Source organism: Podarcis melisellensis, assembly GCF_964234715.1.
Source record: "Podarcis melisellensis genome assembly, chromosome: 1".
Classification (NCBI taxonomy): domain Eukaryota; kingdom Metazoa; phylum Chordata; class Lepidosauria; order Squamata; family Lacertidae; genus Podarcis; species Podarcis melisellensis.
The window spans coordinates 113986662-114012264 of record NC_138528.1 but is presented as its reverse complement, the minus strand read 5'-3'; the positions used below and the strand labels follow the sequence as shown (position 1 = coordinate 114012264).

Below are 25603 nucleotides of genomic sequence, written 5' to 3'. Positions count from 1 at the left end.
AATTGTTGCATTGGCAGGTAATCCGTGTATGGCTCCAGCTACTTTGCAGTTGGACGCAGAGTGTGCGTGGGGGGGGCTGTTGTGGGGGGTTGTTTTACCAAAACCACAAAACAAGGAAGCGCTGGAACATATATTTTTTAAAGTGGTTCACAATAAAATGTATATATATTTTTTGAAATAGCTACACACAGACACGCACACATATGCGCACACATGTATTTATTGCGACAAAGGCACGTGACCTCGCAGTCAAGGCTTGGCTGTCATCTTCCTCCGTTACTTCGCAAGGCGTTCCAGCGTTTTGGCCTCGTTGCCTGAGTCCCCTCCGTGGTCTCTGGATTGCTCGAGCAACCCCTCCCCCCACTTCTGGAGCCCTGATTGTTAGATAAAAGTGGGGGGGGGGAGCAGACAGAGAGAGATGGGAGGTGGTTGGGAGCAGAAGATGGAAAGATCTTCGCGTTTCTCCCAGGAATGGAAGGAAGATGGAGGTGACAAAACCGCGGCTGTGTCTGTTTGCCCTGAAGCAAAAAAAATCTGTGTGAATTGAAAATGCTCGAGGGGTGTTAGGCTGTTAGGCTCCCTGGATCGTTAGTATTTCTCATGCAGATTTTGGTGGGGAGCGGTGAAGATGTTACCGGGGTCTTATTTTGCGCGTGGCGGTGGGGCCTGCGCCGCAGTGGGGAGGGCGGAGGAAGCCGCCTTTCCTAGTGGATCCCGTTCAGAGTTCTTTGTCCCTTGACAGCGAGGAGTGGCTTCACGACTATTCTTGCCTTATTGCTTCGGTTTCCAGACGCAGGCATTGTCGCTTGGTCCTCACGCGATTGCTGCACTGGAACGGAAGGCGCCTTCGCCACAAGCAAACGGAGAGCATACTTGTTCATGCGTGTGTGTGCTAATAAGCAGCGTCCACGCGCCTCCCGCTGCAGTCGCCTCCAGAGGGGCCGCCCTGCTAGTATGTCGCGGGGAGGAGCGGAAACAGAGTGACACCTTAAAAACGACCATCTGCTCTGTATGCTTTAGTTGATTCCTGCGTTGCCGTGGGTTGGGCTAGATGACCGTCGGGGTCCCTCCCGCTCTGCAATTCTATTATTCTATGTCCACCTTTTCTTAAAGCAGTCCACTCTCTTAACCCTTCGCCAGATACAACACCAAATGGGATCCTGAGTCCCAGGAGATTTCACCACCATCGTTATGTAGGACATTGGGCGAAGTAGACCGCACTTCACAGAAACTTCCGTCTTGCCAAATAGTCTGGATTGTCGTCTTGACGGTGCCACAGGTCTCTTTGTTCTCCATCTGCCTCCCGCCATGCCTGAGGCGCACCTTTGGCACCCAGTCTCCTTCTGATATTCTTTCTTTCTTTCTTTCTTTCTTTCTTTCTTTCTTTCTTTCTTTCTTTCTTTCTTTCTTTCTTTCTTTCTTTCTTTCTTTCTTTCTTTCTTTCTTTCTTTCTTTCTTTCTTTCTTGTCTGAACACGACTTAGGCCCGCGCCTCCAAAGGCATATCCAAACATCTTCGTTTCCTTTCCCTACCGCCCCCCCCCCACCTCCGACACTCTGTCTGCCATTTGCGGTTTGTTTCTGTTTTGTTCTGCCTCCCCCCCCGCCCCAAACTGCCCCTCGCCCCTCTCGCCGGCTGCCCTTGGCTCAGCGCTCTGTCTCGGCTGCTCGCAGCCTTCCTTCCTCTTTAGCTTGACTTTGGCCTTGTCCAAAGGCTGCGCGCAAAATAAAGGGAGGGAAGACACAAAGGAATCAAGGATGCGACTCAATCGGAATATCCTCTGCTCCATCTCGGCCGCCTGTTTCCAGCCCCTGCTTTCAGAAACACTCACGCCACACATCACAAAACAAAACTCCTCGCCAAGCCAGCAAGTTTTTAAGCACAACTGGCCAGGGATCTACCTTGGGGGCTTTTTTCCCCCTTTACACCGTGATTCTATAGGTACATACTAATGAAGCTTATGTGAGTGGAGGTCGTGGTATAATTTCATATTCATCTGATAACGGTGTGTAATAATAGTTTTCTAAGAGCGAAAGAGTATTTCACAATTCAGACGCCTCGAATGCGGAAAGAAATATATTTTCCCACAAAGGATAAAATGAAATTTGTTTTCCCTGATCTTCAAATTAAACCCTTGATCAGTGATTTGTTTTGATCCTTCACGTTTCCGGATCTCTCCAGAGCTAAAAGCGGGCATTAATTCATTCACACATACCCCGCAAATGAGGAATTAAAACGACGTTCATGTTTATTATCTAGATTTTTAGTATTAACTAAATGTTTGAACTTTACCTCCTTCAGATGTTTCCCAACCAGGCATGGTTTTGAGCGGAGATGTTATTTAACTGTAGGTGGCCGTAGCAGTTTATCAGAAGTGTTAAACAATTTCCATTTTGCAAGGGGGGAAATGCGGTATTTACATTGCATTATTGTCTTTAAAATGATTATCTACAATCCCCCCCTTTTTTTGGAGAAGTCTGAGGCGATAAGTATGGTTAAGAAGGAATCTATATTTTAAAATATCTGAATACTGCTATAGAGAAAAAGCTAACAGATAACACACACACACTGTATGTATATAATTAAAACAGGATAAATATTTAATGGTGCCTCAGAATAACAATGATGGTTATGGAATGACTAGGAGCTGATGATTCTTTTTCAATTATATGCTCGACTCCTTTCCATCTCTATTCCCAAATTTTTCCCGTTAGACAACGGAGGCCACAACAGAGCTGATTAGGTAATCAAGGTCTTGTTTAGTTTTCTAAGTCGCTAAATAAATGTTTATAAAATACAGACTGAATTAACGAAAATCAATCCTACGAATACAACCACCTTCTTTCCATGTTGAGATTCTTTTCGCTAGCATCCACAGGCGATTTACCTCGCAAATAGCACATCTGACCCAAAAGCGAAGGGCGTCCTTTAATGGTCCTCTTTTTTATGATAATTATTATTTTACTCTCTCTTTCACTAACTCCTTGCAAACACCAGGCTCAACGGTGGTGCAAGATTGCACCATTAGCGGCGGAAAATATAGAAACGGCGATGCGTTCTTTATTCAGTTCAATTGGTTTCCATTTGTGGATGATTATGGACTTGCAATTAGTCTGTGTGAAGTGAAATAAAATGAGTGAGAGAAAGAAGCGGTATCAGTATATGCACATTATATGTAGTGTGTCCATGTATTTTTTTAATTAAGCCACCGAAATAAATATTCCTGGTATTTACGTGTTCAAAAAAACAACAACTGTTGGTTCCGAGGCGTACAAGCGCTCAAGACACACAATGGTCGGTAAACTGCTCCAAAAATGCATATCACTAGAGAAGCGCATTGCGACAGATTCTATTCGCTCGGTGTCATGGCCGCTTTAGGTAGTTGGACACCATATATGCCTGTGTATGTGACTGTAGCTAGGGAAAAGATCATAGGGACGGGGTAGGTTGGGGCTATCTTGGAGGTATCTATATATATAGACAGGGTACTAGACATTAAATTCGGAACAGTTATAGCTGCTGTGGAAAAAAACCTGAAAATGGCGACAACCACACATGAGTTAACGTTGTATCTGCGCATCCTCACATGCTGATCAGCTGCGATTTACACGCTGTCGGAATCCATAGGCAAATTGCCCATGATGGATTCCGAATGGGATTTGCACCCGGTTCCGATCCTAAGCACGTTTTCTGGGAAGCAAGTCCTCTTACAGCAGGAATCAACGCGATGCTCATGGAGGCGTGTTGGAATCCCGTTGGCATCAGGACGGCTTCCTTGGAGGTAAATGTGCGTAGGATTGCAGCATTACTTGGCCTAGAACTTAATCATGCATTTATTTGTTTATTTAAATGCTTTGTGAGGGGCATCTCAGTTAAAGCTCCCATCCTTGGCCGGATGAATACAGGACTGCTGTTCTCTTTCTGTTTATCGCACACAGAAAGAAATGGTGCTGTTGTAAATGACCCGCATTCAGCGTTGGGGTGTGTATGTACGCGCGTGTGTGGTGTGTGTGTGTGTGTGTGTGTGTGTGTGTGTATGTAGTGTGATGCGATTTGGAGGGTGGGGTGTGTAGAAAATAAGGTTCTCTCTCTCTCCCTCCCTCCCCTTCACACACACACACACATCGCCAACATGATTGTATGGCTTCATTAGCGACACACATGTCCACATACATCTTCCTCCTGGAGTCAATCCCCAAATCCGCATCTTGTTGGCGTCGCGGGGACGAGTCCTTCGCTCTGATAGGCTAAGCCGGGGGTGCTTTTTGCAATGCCTGGGAGTTTGATAAGGCAAAAGGAACGTCCCTCTGATTGTTTTAAATGGCTCTGGGCGCTTTTGTGTTTCCTAAAAGAGCATAAATAATTAAAGTTTGGCAGGGAGGAAAAGCTTTCTTGCAGAACTGTAGTGGCCATAAATGAAATGACTCAGAATCGCTTCTCCAGTCAGTTTTTACGAGAGCTGCCAGACAGTGTCTGTTCACGTTCTCCAGATACTAGGGGCGCCATAACAAAGTTAAGGTCAAGTTAGTGTCTTATCTTGGGTGGCACAAATATACAGCACCTTCTCTCCGGGCGGACCAGGCATATTTTGCTTCTCTCTCTTCCGCCCCCACCCACCCCCTCGCTCCGACTCCGTTATGCCAGCCGTCCTAATTTTTCACGGAGGCTTCTTTGGAGATGTCACTCGCAGTGGAAAACCGACTAGTTCCAGGAGGCAACGACGACAGACCTTGCAAGACGCCGAACGGTAAAGCCACCCTTCTGTGCTATGTTGCGCGATGCGAGGCGGGCGCGGCGGGGTGGGGTGTTGGTTTGCTTGTTCCCGGGTTTGAAATGCTACCGCGCCGGATAGAACAAGGGCGACCCATTTTGAAGACGCGTCTGTGGAAAAGTCCCAGATTTCTCTTCGCGTCTTAATCAGGGTAGGAATCCTTGAGCGGCTCAAGGACACCGGATTCTTCTCTTTGCTGTGGTTTGTTTAATAGGCATTTCCAGACTGTAAGTGGTCTTTTGCAAGAATCGTGGAGGGCGTCTTTTTCTCTCCCCCCCGCGCTGGTTTCCTTTTCCTTATTAACAAACGACCACCGTGTCCTTGAACTTGGAATGGTGGAAACTAGTTGCCTCCTATCCAGATATGTAGCTGATTCAAGGGTTTTTGAAAAGGAGAGGTGAGGTGGGGGCGGGGGTCGACAGGATGCTGGTTATTAGCTTTATGTTGATTTCCTGTGGTGTGGTTACTGGAGGGTGCGTCGATGGGTGGTGGCGAATAAGGGGGGAAATCGTCTGTTTTGGAATCGTCTGCTTTTTCCGCATGATCCTGAGGCGCTTGGTCTGGAGGATATATTGGAGACAACCGCGCAAGCGAGAAAGCCTTTGCCTCGCTCCATTGCGATAGGAGACGCAGGGGCCATTTTAGCTGCGCAGTCAACATTTGGGAGGGGAGGGGAGCCCATTCATTGCAGCAAAACCTAAAAGCAAGCATGAGCATTCGAAAGAAAGGAGATGGAACTGTGTCTGGCTAAATGGACATTGGGTGGTGCGGCTGGTTTATGCCCGGATCTGTTGCGCAGGTTTGGTGTGAGCTTGTAGGGGTGGTTCGTGGATGGGCGTCATACAAGCAAGGCAACCAAGGTTAAATGGTGGACACTCGAAGGAGATCTGGATACCATTTGGGCATATGATCTTCCCCTTCCTTCTACTTCCCCACCCCTTTTGTTTTCTTTTTTAAAATTAGGAAAGGGGTTCATATATGGGGAAGCAGGGACTTGGCTTGGTTAGGCTTTAGAGATGAAGGTATTTCTCCTACCTTCTCAGCTTCCTTCCTAGAGCTAAGTGCAAAAGACGGCTTAGGACTTGTGAGTCACTGCGGATGTCAATCAGGAGGGAACCTTGTACAAGATACTTGGTCATTTTGGGGTTTATCGAGGACATCAAACGAATATGTGTCGTTATATATCCATATAAGCCTCTCATTAATGTAAAACAATATAACAAAGTATATCATAATAATATCTCGTATTCTCTTCCTATTTGGGAGGTGTATTTATGTGTGTGTGTTACACACATATCTTCACACACACACACTGCTCCAATCCTACACCTATTTAGCCGGCTCGAAAGCCCACACTGAACTAAGGCTTTTAAACCCGTCTGACTACGATTAGCCTCGTTGTTTTAATTCGCCTTCGTGCTTCTAAAGGATTGAATGTATAGGACGTTACAAGGTTGAGACCGGAATGCGTGTGTTTTTTAAAATAATAATAATAAAAAAACATTCCCCCCCCCTTCAGAAAGTCATATTAGATGGCCTTGAAATCCAATTTCTTTCGAGGTTTTTTGGTTTCTTTTTCGTGCTCCTGGCTATGGTTCATAAGAGAAAATAATTTCCATCTCATTTTACTATCAGTATCTTGTATCTTAGATGTGGTCTTTATCTTATTTTATTTTTATTAATAGCCCTCAGTAGTTGGGGAGTGGGAGACATGGATTTCCAGTCTTTAGTAAAGCGACGGTGTTCTGGTACTAGGAGGAGAAACAAAGTTGTGGGGTTAAACTTGACATTGTACTACAGCCAAGGGAAAGAACCGGGAGGGAAGAACCGGTCTTCTGTTATTACCTGTTGTCAGAAGAAATGTGCCTCTTCTTCCGTGGGGATTCTCGGTGTGCATCTGATTTAATGTGTCCTCGCTCATTTCATGCGCCTTGAATGTGTAGAAGGAGAAGGAAAAGGAAAGGGAGGAGGGCGAGGGAGCCATTCCAACAGCACAACCGCGAGGTGAAGGTGCTGTGTGCGGTTCTGTGTTTCGGAATTTAATTCTCAAATACTGTGTCTTTCCGCCGTCCCTTCCCCCTTCAAGTGACATTGAAGCTGGGGTGTGTTTCTGCGTGGATCTGATTGTTGCTTTTCAGAAGGAAGCGACTGTTCTGGGGCAGTTGCCCCACCCTAAGATGTCTGATGCAGCCTAGGGTTCTGTCAGTCCAACAAGCGCTCGGAAACGAGGCTCACACTTCGATGAAACGCGGGTGGCGGTGGAAGTTGATGCCTATATATAAGACTCTGCATCGATTAGACAGATAGAGCTAGTCCCCATTCCATATTACCTCCCTCCTTCCCTCTCTTCTCTCGCTCTCTCTTTCTTTCTGTCCGGGAAAGTAGGGAAGGGAAGCAAGCAAGAGAATTTCGAGTTGGAAAAACTGCGTTATATTAAATGAAACAGGGGGAACGTCCTGGTTTTGCTACATGATATCCTGGCTGGCTAGCTAGCTATCAAGCATTTGTGTGTGTGTATGTGAGAGAGAAGCAACAAGCTCCTACATGCTTTTTTCTAATAAGGAGAAAGGATGCTCCAATCAGGGCCAATATTGGCGGTTGCTTTGCAAAGTCTGGAAAGAGAGAGATATTCTCCCTAAACACCTTCTTGGCCCTTAAGCCTTTCCTGACTGCATTTCCGGCGACTGTTTGTTCTTGTTCTTTTTATAGAAATGCAAACTATTCCTGTTTGTGTCTCAAACCAGGACATGGCTTTGTGTGCCTGACTCCCTTCCAGTTCTGCGGAGGATTCTGCTAGGATATATAGGTCTGGGCTTTGCATGTGAGATGTATGCGCGCAGGAATCTGGGCAAAGGATGGCATTCCCAGGTGATTTGCTGCCCTACCTATAGCTTATCGAGACTCCTGGTTGGTGAAAGGGGGGTGAAACGGGGGGAGGAGGAGGAGGGGGGGAAGGGGAGTGTGTGTGTGTGTGTGTGTGTGTGGAGTTTGGGGAGGTGGGGGAGAGAGAGAAAGAGCTGGAAAAGGTCCTATTTGTCCAAACCTGTGCCTGTTTTGCGCGTGAGAGAGAGAGCGAGAGAGAGAGCGCGCGCATGTGTGTGTGTGTGTGAGAGAGCGAGAGAACTGGGAAGCTCTCGGAAGAAGGGCATTCTTGGAGAGAAGGAACCTCTGGCGAAGGCAGGCGGGCGAAAAGGGGAGCCGTTTCTAGATATAAGGACATTTCTACCATCGCCTGCCGTCACGTGACATAATTACCACTCGAATCAATCAAGATGAATTGCACGTCAGCACACGGTGGGATTTTTCCCCCCTTGGTGGTGGCTGCTCCTGCCCAAAGCCTCGCGCGCAGATAGATGGGGCTCCTCCGGCTCCCACGCGCTGGCTCGGCTGCTGCTGCCGCTGCCTGCTCGCCCTCGCCCAGAGGCAGCAGCAGCTGGAGGAGGAGAAGACATGAGTGACTTTGACGACTGCGGCAGCCACGGGGCATCCAGCATGTACCTCCCCGGGTGCGCCGCCGCCGCCTATTACGTCTCCTCCTCGGATTTCTCCGGCAAGCCCCCGTTCCTGTCCCAGTCGCCCTCCTGTCAAATGACTTTCCCTTACGCCTCCAACCTGCCTCCCCATGTGCAACCGGTGCGCGAAGCGGCGGCGGCGGCGTTCAGGGACTACGCGGGAGGCGGCGGAGGTGGCGGCGGCGCAGGCGGCGCAGGCGGCGGCGGCAAGTGGCCCTACCGAGGCGGCAGCTACGCGCCCAGCAGCTACTACGAGGAGGTGATGCACGGCAGGGACTTTCTGCAGCCGGCCACCCGCAGGACAGACGTGCTCTTCAAGGCAGATCCCGTGTGCGGAGCCCACCACCACCACCACGGGGCGGCCGCCGCCGCTGCCGCCGCTTCCGCAGCTGCTGCGGCCGCCGCCGCCGCCGCCAACTTCTACAGCGCAGTGGGCAGGAACGGGATCCTCCCGCAGGGCTTCGACCAGTTTTACGAGGCGGCGCATGGCGGAGGCGGCGGGGGCGGAGGAGGCACCCCCTACCCGGAGCCAGAGGGCGACAAGGGCGACCTCAAGCTCGCCAGCAACACTTGTGGCAAAGCTTCCCCGCGGCCCGGCCAGGAACAGAAAGTGACAAGCGAGGGCAGCGCCGAGTCGCCGTCGGGGGAGGCCCGGCCGGACAAGAGCAGCAGCAGCAGCAGCAGCAACAGCAGCACTTCAGGTAAGGAGAGGCGCCCAGTCCGAAGAGCCGCACGACCAGCCCCGCTTTCCCGAGCTGTTGATTATTTATTTATTTGCTAAGTTGGGGAGGCGGGGAGCGAGAGGAAAGCCAAAAATTGAGAAGGGTGGGGTGGGTGGAGGGAGGATGGGTGAGTAGGTGGGTGGGAGAGAGAGAGAGAGAGGGAGGGAGGGAGCACGAGGCCACCACTTTGTCAAGCCCGAGGTCTTTTTTATGTGAGATTTTATAAGCATCCGAAGGGCTTTTATATATCCTATAAGGTTTCCCTCACCGTTGTAAAGCGTGTTTACGATAGGAAACCCATTGAGGGTAACTTATAGATGTTCTTGGAGGAGGATGTTAATTGTGACGAAACTGTTGATTGGGAGGCTGAGAGCTCCCAAAGTTTTTTTGGGGGGAATGTTCAGACATATACTGGTGTGTGTATATATATATATATATATGGTGTGTATATATGTGTGTGTGTGTGTGTGTGTGTGTATAAAATCAGTGGGGATCCTGTCTGGGCTGGACTTGGGACTGACATTTGAGAGAGGCAGGATTCTTTTCCACAAACCATTCTACTGTGGAAAGGGAGGGGGGAAAACCAGGGTCCCAACTGAACGGGTAGAGGTGTACTTTGCAAAGTCAGTTTCAAACAATTCCACTCACGCCCTTCTCTCAGTCCTGTAAATGGAGTTGGGTAGTATAAGCTTGGGATTACGTCGATGATTATTATTATTATTATTATTATTATTATTATTATTATATTTCCATCTTTTCTTCTTCCACCCACACCTTCCAAAAACCACTTTGACAAAGTTGACTTGCGTGAGGCAGAAAACTCCCTGGATGTTTCAGTGCTCGGTTTCCCAGGGAGTAAGGGAATAGTTACAGTAGGTCCTGAGGAAGTGTAGCTCTGCTTGAAAGTGTTCTGAGTGGGACAACATATGCCAGCTTCTTAATTTCTTCGTTCCTAATTTCCCCCTTCTGTCTCCCACCCCGCTTCCCTCATTATTATTATTATCATCATTATTGGGTTGTGTTTTTTTCCTTCCTTTCCTGAATGTCCAGCACTTCCCCAGCGATCCCGGAAAAAAAGATGTCCCTACACGAAATACCAGATAAGAGAACTGGAACGGGAGTTTTTCTTCAACGTGTACATAAACAAAGAGAAAAGACTCCAGCTATCTAGGATGCTGAACCTCACGGATCGACAAGTCAAAATATGGTTCCAAAATCGACGGATGAAAGAAAAGAAACTGAACAGAGATCGACTGCAGTATTTCACGGGGAACCCCTTGTTTTGAGAGGACTAAGGGCGGAGGGGAAGGAGGCGAAGGAGACCTCCCTCCCTGGTCCAACCTGCCACCTGAGTGCAAAAAAATTAATAATAATAATCAAAAAAATAACAATCAAGAGGTTTACACGACATCCACCCTGCGGACAAGTTCCCTTTATTGTTCTTTTTATTGTTTTTATTTCACCCATGCTCAACAGATCTGGTTCTTCCAAACAGCCCTTGTGTCCACGAGAGGTCTTGGGGCGCTTGGCGGAGAGGAATCCTCTAAAGGGGGACCAGAAACCGAGAGGGTAAATCCAATAGTCCATTCTAACCTTGTTGTGTGTCGTTGGAGTTTTGGGTTTGGGGGTTGTCGTTTTGTCTGGATTTCCACTCCCTTTCCATCCCCTCTCTTTTTCTTTGGTGAAGCTACCCACCGTGTTGCTTTAATTCCCTCCCCACCCACTTCTCCTTAGTTCCTGGCGGAGGCCGCTACTAGACCTCGAATGTAGATGGTAGTTAAGAAAGAAGCGCGTTATGAAGCAGCCGTGTTGGGCCCGCTTTCTGTTGGGTCTGAGATAGGAGAGAGTGACTCCTCTCAACTTCCTCCTTTCGTTGTCGTTGTCGAAAAGGTGGTTCTGTGCATTCGGTAGCTACCTTTACGCACACCAGTATAGAGAGAGATATCTGGTTTCCATTGCCTTTTTTTGGGGGGGGGGTTGTTTTTAAAAATAAGCAGCACGGGACACTGTCGTGCCCATGTGAACAAATGGTTCCTAGTAAGGTTGAAGTTGCCTTTTCCGCGTGCGTTATGAGCAGTGCCATCTCTGAAGGTCCATAGTCAGGTCCCTGCTGGTGTCAAGTGAAATCGACTAATAGCTGTGAGTGTGGTCCGACCCACCGTTATGTGCTCCCCTCATGCCCCTACATTTCAAATAAAAAAACCTGTTCGTTCTCTTTTTCTCCGCTATAATGAGAATAATTTTTTTTAAAAAAAACAACCCCAAAAACAGGAGCAACGTCCCCGGCGGGCTTACCCAGGTTTTGTTATTTTTAGGGGAAAACTCAACATGTCAGCCTGGGGAAAAAATATGTGTGTAAATCTATTCCATTTGAATAAGTGGGAGGTAAAAGGTGTTGCTTTTAAAACGCTGTCTGGAACATATCCTGTATTTTAAAAATGCGCTATATTGTAAAGCGCATCCTGATCCGACTTATAGTGGATAACAGATCCACTGTAGTACAAAGTTCTAATGAACTTTGGGGAGGCGAAGCGAACTAGCATAGCGACTTAGAGTTCCAGTCGAAACGAAACTTCCCACTCCAAAACTTGAACTTAATTAAGGATGGGTGACTGGTACTGGGATAAGGAGGGCAATTCTTTTAAAAGGTGCCTCCTGATCTCCCACCCTATATTCACACACGCACACAAAGGAACGGGAGAAATAATCTAATTAGCCACCAAGCTGCCCAGTCTTCATTATCATTATTATTCTTATAATTATTACTATTTTTGCCGAGAAGGGTTTGGTGGAGGTCCTCGCCTCTACTTTTATATTGCTCGACCTAGCTAGGCTGTTTACAAAACCTTGAACTGTCTAGACAACACCATAAAAGCTCAGGGTCTAAACAGCTTAATTGGGTTATATTGTACACCTTCTGGTGGCAGAAAAAGAGATTTCCGCAACGAGCAATAAAGGAGACGAGTGAGAAAAGAATTTGGCTTAAAAAAAGGAGGAGAGCAGGGCGGGGGAGGGAGAAGCGGTGGGTCCATTTTGCATCAATTAAAGGCCAAACTGGACGGATAAAATGAGAGCGAAACATATAAAGCAAACGTTAAGCGTCGAGGCTTCAGGTAGACATGGCCAAAAATTAAAACTTTGAAACTCTTAAGCAAGGAAAACAGTAAGTGTCTGCCTTTGAACTTCCAAAATGTCAAGGTCATCACCTTTAACCTTTCTGAATAATTAGGAGCCTTAAAGGTTCCTCTCTTATTTTCAACCACCACCCACTCTCTCTGTGTGCCTCTTTCCCCCATTTCTTACTTCCTCCCCCCTCTCTCTGGCTTTTCTCTCTCTCGCACACCCACCCACCCACCCAGCGCGCGCACACACACACACACACACACTTCTTACTGCATAGCTATCCACACCCGCGAATCCACCACGTAGGTCTTTGGAGCGCTTCGACTTCCACTAGGAAATAGTTCATTTCATCAGTTCTTACCAGGGGCATTTGCAGAATTCTCCAGACTAACGCCATTGCAGTTTCTCCAGACTAACAGCTTATTTGCTGTGAAACCTCTTCTAATTCCTCCTGAAACCATATTTAGAATTCTGTCCCTCGCCACCCTCCCGCTCCGCAAGGCATAAGCCACCATTTCTTCCCAATTTTTTCTTTTACTGTTTGGTAGTGATATACATACAGAAATCAGGTCAATACATTTTTTTTAAATCCCAATAGATAAATAAATAAAGTCAAAAGCAACAGTTGCAACTCAGTGCCACTAAAATAAATGAGAATTCGTTCATGGAATTCAATGTGACGCAGATTATCCGAAAAAGAACTGACTTGTGGTTTGGAGCCCATAGGACGTCCAAATAATTCAATTTATAATCTCAAGGCGCCTGAAAAAAATATCCTCTTAACGTTATAGGAAAATATTGTGTGCTTTCCTGATGCCTTAAACTGTTTTATTAAAAAGGGGGTGACTTTCCTTATCATTTACTCTTCAGTCAGGAATGTACCAAAAAGGCGAATCAATTCAAATTCACCAACTACAGTTGTTCTAAGACAACTCCGTTGGGTTTTTTCTTCGAAAAAAAGCTTTAATATATAGGAATAGAAATATAAAAGCTTTTTTTCGAAGAAAAAACCCAGCAGAATAATGTCTCAGAAATGCAAGAAGAAAGCATGCAGTGTTTTTTTCAAATAAAAAATTCCCTGCATGCCGGACTGCTAAATTCCACAAGAGGGCGCGCTAATATTCCAGAATGTCTAATTGTCCTGATGTTCAAGTGTACTGTATTTCCACCCCCGTCCCCAATCACCCTGCTACTAATAAAATATCTAATATATAAGCAACTATAAGTTTTCAGGGCTTGGGAAATGAGAAAATAGAGCATAAACAGGATTTATTAAACAAGTAACTCATGACCATGACATGAACAAGACGTATTTCATTTAAAAAAATTATTTTGGGTCATAATCTTTTACAATATGATGCATAAGAATTTTTTTAAACTAGTAATTTTTTAGGACGGGGTAGTTTATCTCCTGGTTTAACTCAACAGAACGAAATTCTAATTGTTTCTCTTTCAGCGCAATCATAGCGCCTCAAGAATACCAATGTGATCAAAGCCAGTTTATATTTAGGTCGAGATTTTTTCATGAGAAGACCAACGCAGGCAGATAGTTCAATGTTAAAAAGAAGGTGTACTTTTAATCAGTGGGAAAATGGGCTGCTGAGTATTTTTTTTGGAGGGGGGGTGCCTTTTCTCTAGAGATAGCTTTATTTACCAGAGAAGAGTCGGGCATTTTGCTTAGGGTGGATATAATTTGGTCACCTTGACCCGATATTGTGAAACTAATTTTCCTTCTCCACAGAAAGGATACAAACGGAGAAAGAATTATGTATTCCAAGGACCCCTAAAATGTTTAAAACAAAAACGGAACCCCTTCCACAAAAAGGGCATCTGATTTGGGAGATCTTAGTTGTCTCCGAAAACGCACTTTTAGGTAAAAACACCAAAGATCAGAGCTGGTTTCCTCCGCCTTTCTCCTTCTGCATAATATGAATTCGAAATTTGGCATTGTGTAATCCAATAAACTAGACACATTCAAAGTCATCCCTACCAAATGAATGTTGGGCGCATTGTTTTCCAGTGGATTTTTAATTTTTATATCTATATATAAAAAGGAGTTCATTGTTACTCCAGTTACCTAGAATAGCCTTTCCGCCTGAAATAAACGGAAGTGTTCTGAAATAAAATGATTTTTTTAAATAAAAAAACACACCATTATGTTGAAACACAAATGGAATTAATATTTGTCATTTTAGATCCATAATAAACGGGATGGTGTAAGATGAATCTATTTTGGGAAAGAATAATGTAGAAAAGGTTAATGTTTGGTGTGGGGCTTTCCCCCACTGTTAAATTAACGCACGCCTTGTCAGACACCGCATGAAGACTAAACTACACGGTTAGAATTCTCCCTCACCCCCCCTCCCCTCCCATTTATATTAAGACCTTGTTTTGAAAATTAAAAAAAAATGTAACATTGTGGTTGGGGCTATATGCGTATTATATATACTCTGCTCATTAAATTAGTTGGATATTTAAAATCTCGCCTTTGTTCTTTGTGGAACCTTCACGCACGTGTGATGGACCTGGGGAGGTGTGGGGACGGGAGTTCATTTTGGTTATGATTTTCAGCAATTTCCCAAAGCCTTTTTGATCTGAGAGTGTTAAGATGGCGCAGAAAACGTTGGCAATTTAAAAAAAATACAAAAGTCTGTCTGTCTGTCTGTCTATCCATCCCTCCATTCAAGGTTGCCAAATCTGCTAAAGCTTATGCCGTATTGATACTTCCATGTTTTAAATAACTGTAGCTCAAGACTATGCCCAATGCTATTGTATACAGTACTAAGTCTCTCCGGAGCTTCTAATTAATTGAGAGAGTAGAGGATGTATGGTGTAAAGACATTAACCTGGCCAGACCCTTCTAGTAAAGGCTGCGAGCGTCTGAAATTGAACTCGTGCTTTTGTATACAAAAGGCTTATGATAAACAATGGACAAAACGTGAATCCTCTTCAGGGGAGTTTCGTTTATGACTTGAATCAGTTGGTACATCTATAGATATCTATAGACCTAGATACCTATATAGCTATAGAGATGCATATAATATCTGCAGAGCAAAAATAAGGGAGGGCGTGCTGTTGACTTCTCCCTCATATCTCATGTAGTATAGTTAATATTAGTTAAATTATGTTCTGTACATTACCAAGAGCGATGGTCTCACCACACATCTCCCTCGTCTTTTTAATCCAAATATTTGGGACGTTGTCTCTGCTCCGCATAACAACGTGAGGCTCAGAGGCTCATTTAATTGCTGTGTTATGATGGGACGAAAAGCCACGATACTGTATGGCACTAATTTCCTTTCTTAATTAAAAGGAATACCTTTCAGCGCCTCTGCTCTGCAGTGGTATGGAATGAAATAAACTGAATCAATGTGTAAACGCCTCCAGATTAAATAATACTTAGATGAAAGGAGGAAGGGAACATTTAGATAGGCTTCCAGGGAGCCCGTCTGAATGCCAGTCTTTTGAACAATATTTGTCAGTCCAGTTCAGAGTCCACAGCTGCAAAATATCTGCCCCCCCCCTTTTGGGTAGGCTCCTTCCCCTCCCCCATCCCTTTAATAATGAGAAGAGAATAAAACAAATTGCAGTTAGAAGAGGAAAAAGGAGGAGGAATATCTTTTAATACGTCCCTACATACATTCCAAAACAAAGCCCAAAAAGGGCATCAAACGGCCAGGCACAAAATGTCGAATAAATCTGAAGGATTAAAATTAAAGTTTAAAGTATCGACTTTTCCTCTCGGTTTTTATTTTCTATTATTTATTAAGGCAGAAAAGGGGGATGTCAACATATATTTTACTGCAAATAGTAATCGAGTTATAAATGGAGTTTTTTTGGGGGGTTTCACCCCCTTTGAAGAAAAAATATGGGACAGTAAAAGAGGAAAACCTTTACATTAATGTAGATTGTATATCTCATTTATGGCACAATATTGATTTATTTATTAATGTTAATTACTACAATTCCATCTTAATATGATTTAAAACTGAAGTGGCCTTAAACACACAAGGTCTGAGTAACCCATTTCCCAATGAGATGTTTATTCAACCTTTAGATGTGTCACACAAATTTTAAGGTTTTCGGTTTTCAGTGCCATTCCCCACCCCACCCCACACATTTTAAATATATTTGCCCAAGCCTGCTCAAATTCTTTCCTCACCCTTATTCTTTTTTTATTAAAAGTAGTAATTGGTGATGATCAAGGGATTGCTTCAGAACTGGAGAGCCTTAACCGTACACATGGTTTATCTAACAAAATAATTGGAGGTCATTAGATGGCGGCATTAGTATCTTGCGCCTCAAATCTAGCGAAATTTCCTAACTCTAAAGGGAGGACTCGGAGTCAGTTCATTAAACAACACACACCCCTGAGATGGAAAACAGGGGGGAAAGTCTGGCTTGCTTTAATGTTACAACTGGGCAACATATAGCCAAAATAAAATAAAATAAAGAGGATGCGGCCATTGGGAGATTTCTAGGGCACCTTCTTAAAGTGTAAATAAGAATTACGGGAGGCCGTTTGAAGGGGGATTGTTATTATTAGTATTATTTTAAAAAAACCTGATTAGATTTCATAGTCAAGTCTTAAAATGCAGACCAGAAAATAGTATTGGGTTGCTTTAAACTCGGTGGGTTGTCTGGCGTCTTGTTCTGTGGGGAGAGGGAAAGGGGGGGGGGAGGAAGGGAAATTGCTGGAAAGGACATAAAAAGCCGGCCCCCAAAGAGGGAGCATCGTGACCTCCACTTTTGTTTGTTCTCCAGCTCAGACAAAATCTTAGCAATGGCTCTGATAATGATCTCAAATTGGAGAAAAGGAGGAGGAGGTGTGTGTGGGGGGGGACACAAAAATCCTCTCTCCTACACTGGGACCACCACCACTCCCTTGCGGTGCTATGTCCCTTATTTCTAAGCCCCTGTCCAGGACAAGGGCATGGCTTATGGACTCGCAATTTAAAGGGGTCCATGAAGAAAGAGAGAAAATGTTTGTCTGGGGTGGTGATGGTGGAATGTAGCTTATTTGACGAAGGTAAGCTGGAGACTCCCCGACAAACACAGAAGCCAGAGAGAGAGAGAGAGCGAGACAGAGGGAGAGAAGAGAGGCGGCTGGAGCCGTAAAACCCACCGGCTCTTAACCTGACAATGATGTTGTATTTGAACAGCTGCGATAAGCTTTTTCAAAAAGGTCTGTCTCATTGCCACAGCGAGATTTCAAACTGGGGTGAGGGGGTTGTTTTCGGCAAATGGATAGGGGAGGAAGAAGAAGAAGAGGGGGGAAAGTGAAGCAACCCCCCCAAAGTGCCAAAGACATAAGGGTGAAAAAACCAGGACGGAAAATTAAGCTTCTTACAGTCGTTGGAGAGGCCGTGGGTGCCATTTCAAAGGGTCTGTTTTGGTTTCCCCGAGGTTCTTATTTCAAAGGAGAGGTTTGCTGATAGGGATGAGCTCAAGGCCTGGAATAAATAGATGGACTCAAGGCAACATTTAACCTCAAGTAGATGGTTCCTGTGTGGCGTGCGGCGTGTGACATTTTATGAATAAAGAGACACCTTTGGAGTAAAAACACACTGCCAAACAAGCGGGGAGGAGAGGGAAAATATGAATGTTTTTAAAGTCCCGAAGGTGAGAGGGGGGGGGGAGAACAGTCCTTAATTTCAAGGATATGTCTCCTCCTGTGTTTCAAGAAAAGGGAGTGATGCGGGTATAAATATAAGGAAAAGAAAGGATGAACATCGAAGTGGGGAAATCTATTTTGAAAGAAGCGTCCAAATTTATCCATAGGTAGAGTTGCCCACGATTCCTGTGGTCAAGAACTAGGGAGTGGTGGACTCAGGTGTTTATTATCGCCCTTTGAAATAGATATGAAGTTGGGTAATGAAATAATGTAAGAAGCCAGCAGATTCCGTTGTGGGATGCGGGCTACCGCGTTGTGAGTGCATATGTGGGGGGTTTTTTTGTGTGAAGTTCAGCAACATCGTCTACGAAAACTTTACCTTTTCTCTGGTGCCATTTTCGTGGGCAAAGAGAATTTCTTCACATGTGTACTATGAGAAAGGACCCTCATCTTATTTATTAATTATTTTATTTTAGGAATCTGCTGGAGCTATAAAACCAAACTTATGACCAAATTTTTTTTTCTAGCTTTTAATATTTGACGATTTGTATTAAAACAAAAATTGACCTTCTTGGTTAGCAGCGAAGAGGAAAAATCAATAGTATAATTTTCAATAATTCATAACGCGAACACCATTATGCTAAATCTTAACTATTAATCTTATCCTTTACAAAGTCTCGATTGATTTGTTAATAAAATATCTTCCCGTGTGTGGCAACAGAGGGTATAACTCTTGAAAAAGCTTCAGAAGCAAGAAAATTACCAAGTGGCTCAAGAATGTAGATGAGAATTTTATTGATCGCTCTGATTCTTCTTAATCTGTATTAATAAATTCCACAACCTTTTGTACCTTGCACTTGTCAGGAACCAATGCTTTTACAAAATCCATAAAAGGTAACATTATTTCCACCGCTACCACCACCCCTTTGTATCTTCCCCAAATTATGACACGTTTGGAGATCGCCTTCAGACATAGTCAGCTGTTCGCCCTCAAAAAACAACAACAACTACACACAACTTTTTTGGGACCTTTATTATATGTTGTGGCTTTTGTTTTAGAAAGTGTTTGATTGTGAAGTGAAAGGAGGAAGTAGTGGAGAAGAGAAGGATGTGTTGTCCAGGGCTGAGACTTAGGGACGTCTCTTCTAAGGACGTCAGTTGCCGCCAATTCATGTAACTTAAAGGAGATGTTGGGCAACCATGAGGACTGGAGATGGGGGAGACCACTTTTATCAATATTATCATCACCATTACTATTCACAGGTGGGGAGAATGAGAAGAAGACCCACATATTTCGCCTTGTAGGATTGCATGCGTCTCCCCTTCCCACTCCCTCCATCTCTCTGTGTGTCTGCGCGCGCCTCTGCGTCCATCTCCCACCCCCCTTGCCTCTGTTTAAGCCAGCCAGGGATTTTCCTGAAGTACCTGTCTCATATATATGTATATATATATTGATATTGAAGCAAAGGGGCATGGCTCAGGATCAGCCTGAATTCGGACAGTAACTCCTTTGTGGTGTTAAAAAACACACAAAAAACACAAAACAAAACAACAACAACCCAGCAGCAACAACGAAAGAGTTGCGAGATGGGGGGCTATGGGGGGGGGGGTCAGATCAGTTCAACGCATTTCCTTGTTTTAAATCAGCGCAGTGCGCCAGGGCTGGCTTTGCAAAAGGACCAAAAAAAAAAAAGAAAGAAAAAGGTTGCTACTAATATTGCTGCTGCTGCCGCCGCCGCCGCTGGAGCTCCCTGGCTTGGAGGAGCGCGCGCACTTTCTCCTCGACGTTCTAGATGTCGCTGTTGACCACCTTTGCGCCGCAGCCCGGAGTGTCCCGCGGAGCACGTGACCGGCGGGGAGGTAGCGGCTCAAGGCCATTTTCAAATCTCATTGGCTTAGCTGTCATGTGGTTGTGCAGAGGCATCCACAATTACACAGGGAATGTTTTCGTAGAGATGTCAGCCTACAAAGGACACAATCTCTCTTCTTCAAATTCCTCCCCAAAATGTCCTTTCCCAACAGCTCTCCTGCCGCCAACACTTTCCTAGTCGATTCCTTGATCAGTGCCTGCAGGAGCGATAGTTTCTATTCCAACAGCGCCAGTATGTACATGCCACCTAGCACAGACATTGGGACTTATGGGATGCAAACCTGTGGACTTCTACCGTCTCTGGCCAAGAGAGAAGTCAACCATCAAAATATGGGTATGAATGTACACCCTTATATACCTCAAGTAGACAACTGGACTGATCCGAACAGGTCCTGCCGAATAGAGCAACCTGTTACTCAGCAGGTCCCCACCTGCTCCTTCACGACAAATATTAAGGAAGAAACCAATTGCTGCATGTATTCTGATAAGCGATCCAAGCTGGTGTCTTCGTCCGACGTCCCTTCCTACCAGAGGCTGGTCTCTGACTCGTGCTCCATTGAAAACCCCGAGGTCCCCGTCCCAGGATATTTCAGGCTGAGCCAGACCTACGCCACTGGGAAAACCCAAGAGTACCATAACAGCCCCGAAACGAGTTCAACTGTCATGTTGCAGTTAAACCCTCGCGGCGCTTCCAAACCGCAGATAGCTTCGCAACTTCCGATGGAGAAGAAAATGAATGAAAACCCCAACAGCGGCAGCGCCGCCACCGCCGCCGCCACCAACACCAGCAGCAGCACCAGCAGCCACCATTCAGACAACTCTGCCAAAGTCTCTCAAGTGGAAAGTCCCGAGTCTAAGTCCACGCTGCAAGACGACAGGAGCTGCCTGGCTGAAGCCTCCGTTTCCAGCCCAGAAACCCAAGAGAAGGAAAGCAAAGGTCGGTATGATCGCAGAAGTTGGCGGCTGTGGGGGGCAGGTACCCGAACGTGGTGGCAGACTAACTTGGGCACGCCAGTCTCATAAACCACAGGAGCATTTAATGCTTTAAGCTCAGCCATAACTGCTCAGCAGACAGGGTCCCCCCCCCGTCACCTCTTTCTGCTGCTGCTGCAGGTGCTGGGTTGTTGTTGTTTTTTTTTGCAATTGGAAAAACAAAAAGGAAATAGAAGGGCATGGATGCCTTAGGACCTGGCCACGATGTTGGTGACACCCATCGTTTCATGCCTTTTGAATCCCAGAGATTCAGCCAGGAAAAGGGTCTTTTCGTTTCTCTCTTGCCAAGGCTGCTGCATTAGAACTGCTCCAGCAGCTCCTTCAGATTAGAGGTTCTTAAATTACACCCACTGTTACTCTCCCCCCCCCCCCCTTGGTCAAATTGGGATCAAATATTTCTTGTGGATCTTCTCTGTGAAGAGCACAGTCGATTGCTAAGCATGGTAATAAAAAGTTGTGGGGTTGTTGCTTTCCTTTTGACGAGATAAAATAAAACAGGGAGGTGTCGCAGAGCCCATATAAAGTATGAGGAGAATAAGGCAAGGCCCTTTCTTCGAAGGAAGTCTAAATTTGGGATAAGGTACTATAGACAAGACAGGTTTGGGTCTCCTAATTTCACTAGGCTTTGAAGGTTGTTATGAAATAATGGAAGGAACTGCATTGTTTATTTCAAGATGGGGGAGGACCGCAGGGGCTTCGTTTGGAGAAGGGAGAATATGGTGGAAGAGCGGGGAGGGGGCCCCTCAGAAACCATGCCTTTAGTAAAAATTAACTTGTCAATCTCTACTGTGCATTTGTTACTCGTAGGAAGTGCAGAACAATACAGACCCTGTTTATTAAGCCCAGGTCTGGCATTTGCATCTAATAGGAGATGGGGAATCAAAAGCGAAAACGATAAATACGGTTGATTTTTAGGTATTCGCCCCCCCCCCATATTGGTGTTAGTTGAGGACTAAAAAGGCCACTTCCCTCCCCTCCCCCTGCCTTGGGTGTTTCCTTAATTTAATGAGTGATGCAGTTGAATCTCTTTCAACATGATTGGGGATAGTACTGTTTTTAACTGAGGCATTTCCCAAACAAGTGGCTTTATAAGGCGGGGGTTGGTTTGTGCAGTTCACATCCACTAAAATGCGAACCACTGGGAAGATGGCAGTATTCATATTGCTCCCAATGTCACAGGCTATTTTGAAATATGTGGATTAGCAGGGAGAATGCATAGAGATAATGTTTGGGAAAGCTGCAGAAATAACCCAGAGAGTGGAAAATAGTGTTGCTGCTGGCATTGTTTAACTCGAATGTGGACACCATTTTTTGCATCATTATCGTTATATTAAAAAAAACCCGCCCTGCCCCAATGTACACACCTCCGTTAGCAATGTTTAATACCCACAAGCCACCATATCTGCGAGACACAATGGATGTAGTAGGTTCATGGCCAAGGGTACTCTATAACAGACTGAGGTGTTTCTTTTTTCTTTTTCTTTCTTATTTTCCCTTCCTTCCTTCTTTCCTTCTCCTTTGATGTTGCTAGAGGAAATCAAGTCTGATACTCCAACCAGCAATTGGTTAACTGCAAAGAGTGGCAGAAAGAAGAGGTGTCCCTATACTAAACATCAAACACTGGAATTAGAGAAAGAGTTCTTGTTCAATATGTATCTCACTCGAGAGCGCCGCCTAGAGATCAGTAAGAGCGTAAACCTCACTGACAGGCAGGTCAAGATATGGTTTCAAAACCGCAGAATGAAGCTCAAGAAGATGAGCAGAGAGAACCGGATCCGAGAACTGACCGCCAATCTGACCTTCTCATAAACCGGTTCAGCTGGGGGCTTGAAAGGATTGAGACCTGGGCTCAGTTACCACCAGTTGGTATATATAAATATATATATATAATAAATATATATATGTAGGAAAGACTTTGGGGGGAACAGAGACAGAGAGAGGGGGGGACAAAAGTAGACCCCCTTCATTTTCCATTTTTTTTATTTCTGATAGAATGTGACCTTTTGTCATTCTTTTTAGTGCTGCAAGTGTTTATGTATGTTCCTACGACGAGCATATATATGTATATATATATATGTGTATGTATATATATATATATATATATATAGCCTAGCACGTGTAATTTATTATTATTTTTCTCATCGTAATGCAGGGTAAACACTGATTCAATATGATCATTTGGTCTTAACTTATTGGAGCTGTTGGACATCCAGATAATGTGACTTTTTCCATGTTTTTTTTTAAAACTCACCACGTGGTATTTATGGGGGGGCTGTTACACGGGCCATGCCATTTTGAGTAGATGACAATACTTTTAATAATTATTTAAAAGAAAGAAAAATAAGCATTTTTTCTTCCTTGAGAGGTGGGGGGGGGGAGGCAAAGCGAGTGAGAGTGCGAGAGCGAGAGTGAGAGGAAAAGGAATTTTAAAAAGCACATTTTAAGATGTAACACTCCCCTTTCTCCCGTGTGCGTCAAACTTGTCCTTCGTGCGTGCAATGGAATCCTTCATTCTTCCTCAACTGTAGACATTTTTTTCTCTCTCTTCCCCTTGTGGTGCATACGTGGAATCGTAGTGGTATAACAAGCAATATGTCTTCTTCTTTTTCCTACGCCTTCTTCTTTGTGCATGTCCTATTCGCATGTATAATGCAATAAACTCTGTAAAGTTCACGAGGCTCCTTTGGTTGGTCTTTCCAAATCCAAACCGAACCAGAACACGACACCATTTCGCCCATTTCGCAGCTTCTCCTTGCCATTCCCTTGCGCTCAAAGACTCTCCCTCCCGCGCACCCCGCCATCACCCCACACCCACACCCCCAACCCAAATCCTCCTACTGGTGTGGGAGCTGGTAGATATTTTTTTTAAAAAAGGGGGTAGATTTGTCTGTGTCAGTCAGTCCTAATAATACCTTTAGCAATTGCTAGGGTCGCGAGGAAATGGCCTAGGGCGTCGGGAACAGACAGTCTTGACAAGGGAGCGCCAAAACGCTAGTGAAATGTTACGACCGAAAGTGGACACCTTTATCCCACCCAATCATAAACGGTAAGTTGACTTTTAGGAAGGAAAAAACGGAAGCCGTAACGAGCCTTCGCCCAGAGCCCCGATTGCCAGCCTAAATGTGCTCTTATTGCAAATCCTTACTACAGTTTGTATATATCGTTACAAATACAGCGTGCGAAATAAATTCAGTTGTTTTATTCCATTTCACCTCCCTTGCTTTTCATGCCCCCTAGACACTTATTATTATTATTATTATTATTATTATTATTATTATTATTATTATTGATTCCTACTTGCAGTGCTGTAAAAATAAATAAAGGAAGCCATATTGCCTAGTCTCTGTCTGCAGGGCCTTTCCCCGCTTCGTCTCCAAACGCTCACACGTTTTGGTTTCCTGACAATCCTGGGTTATTTTGCTTTGTGCGTGTGTTTGTTTTCTGTGGTTCCTCCGTTGTAGCCCACATCAGGATAATGAAGTTCACGACTCTCCGCAACGCCCTCCCCGGACATCGCTGCGAAATCTTGCTCACAGCCACTTTATCTTGGGAAAGGGGTTAGGAAGGCGGGGGTGGGCGTCGGGTGGGGTGGAGTGGGGAGATCCGAAGCAGAAAGTCCCTTAAAAGGAGTTTGCAAATGAACATGACTCCAGGCTGAAGTCCAAATACTTGGGAATGCTTTCACCTTCAAGAAAGAAAGAAGGAAAGAAAGAAGGAAAGAAAGAAAGAAGGGGGGGTAGAGAGAGCTTGAGAAACTGCCGGCTCAGCTTCTGGAGAAATGGGCTCGTAACTAACAACAAATGCCCCTCCTTGACTTCCAAATCAGGAAATTGCCTCTAACATGTTGGAAATATTTGCTAACCTAATGACACCCAGACAGTTCATGAAAGAACGAGTGACATCACATCTCTCCAACCCGCCCCCAGTGTTTTGGTTAATTGTCTGATAAAGTTGTTCTTATATAGATGGATGCTTTTTTGGGGACACTGATTTATCAATAGTAAACTGTGTGTATCTAAATTCAAAGGGCGTACAGAATATGCCATGTATGCACGCGCGCGCACAAAACCTGTGTATGTATTTGTATATAGTCATGTACACAGATGATAGATATACTGTACTCTCTGTGTCTTTGCTAACACCAGGTCGTTGGATATTTGTGAGATGTTATGCAGAGCTGTGGGTTTGTGCTTTTGTTTTGTAATATCCATAACTTCAGTATAAAAGCGTCTCTCCCTCACTGTGACAACTACAGATATTTGGTGGTGGCGTTTTTTTCCCTTTCCTTTTTACTCGCTCTTAATAAACACTCCGTGATGTTGCCGTGAGAAAATGGCACTGACGGCTATGATTCAAACTCGTTTTCCTCTGAAAGTAAATTCAGCTAGAATCGAGGGCAATGGCTTCCTTCCACATACTTAGGTTGTTTTGAACTGGTATGTGAGCATGAACATGGAGTGCATGTAGACACACAGAGAAAGAGAGAGGTAAGGAAGGGGCGTGAGTTCCACCGCACATAAAGAAAACAGTAAGTTACAATAAATAAAACCCAAAGAGACCAAACAGTGAGAGAGATGGGTTCCTAGAAATCTGGTCCCAGCGCCCAGATATGTAACGCAGTCCTGTCGGCTTCCCTCGATGCGTTTCTTGTCTTCCTTTGTTTTGTTCCAAGCAAAGATTTGGATTTGAAGTAGCCCTGCACGTTCTCTCCTCGGTCAGTCATATCAGGCTTTCTCAGAATCAAACAGAAGAAGAAGAAGCAGGAGGGGAAAAAGGAGGAATGATAATAAATGGCTCAGACGGCTTGAAATCCCCGGCGAAGCGTTTGCTTCAGGTTCAAAACCCACTCTGGATACTTGGTCTCTGATAGTAAATAATAAAGGTGTTTGAACCAGATTGAATCTCCTTGACTTCTATGGTGCGGGGGTGGGGTGGGGTGGGGGTTGGCGGAGGAGGAGTTTCTGCTTACTAGGAAATATCCAGGAAATAAAATTAAGG

At 45.0% G+C, this 25603-nt stretch overlaps 2 protein-coding genes across 5 annotated transcripts; both read left to right on the top strand.

Moving 5' to 3' along the window:
• Positions 1-346: 346 nt before the first annotated feature.
• On the top strand, positions 347-23843 carry HOXD10 (homeobox D10; the record flags this gene model as incomplete). Of its 4 annotated transcripts, none has more annotated exons than XM_081895991.1 (3): positions 347-488; positions 19765-20549; positions 22137-23843. In XM_081895991.1, the coding sequence occupies 3 exons, from the start codon at positions 472-474 to the stop codon at positions 22412-22414; spliced, it is 1080 nt and encodes a 359-aa protein (XP_081752117.1). In that variant the 3' UTR covers positions 22415-23843. The 4 variants fall into 4 exon arrangements, with proteins under 4 accessions (XP_081752117.1, XP_081752118.1, XP_081752115.1 ...); XM_081895992.1 differs by lacking the exon at positions 347-488 and adding an exon at positions 4995-4998; XM_081895989.1 differs by lacking the exon at positions 347-488 and adding an exon at positions 10471-10574.
• On the top strand, positions 7882-14171 carry HOXD11 (homeobox D11). Its single transcript, XM_081898618.1, has 2 exons — positions 7882-8984; positions 10056-14171. Exons 1-2 carry the CDS (start codon positions 8222-8224, stop codon positions 10289-10291), a joined length of 999 nt encoding a protein of 332 aa, XP_081754744.1. The 5' UTR covers positions 7882-8221; the 3' UTR covers positions 10292-14171.
• Positions 23844-25603: the final 1760 nt, after the last annotated feature.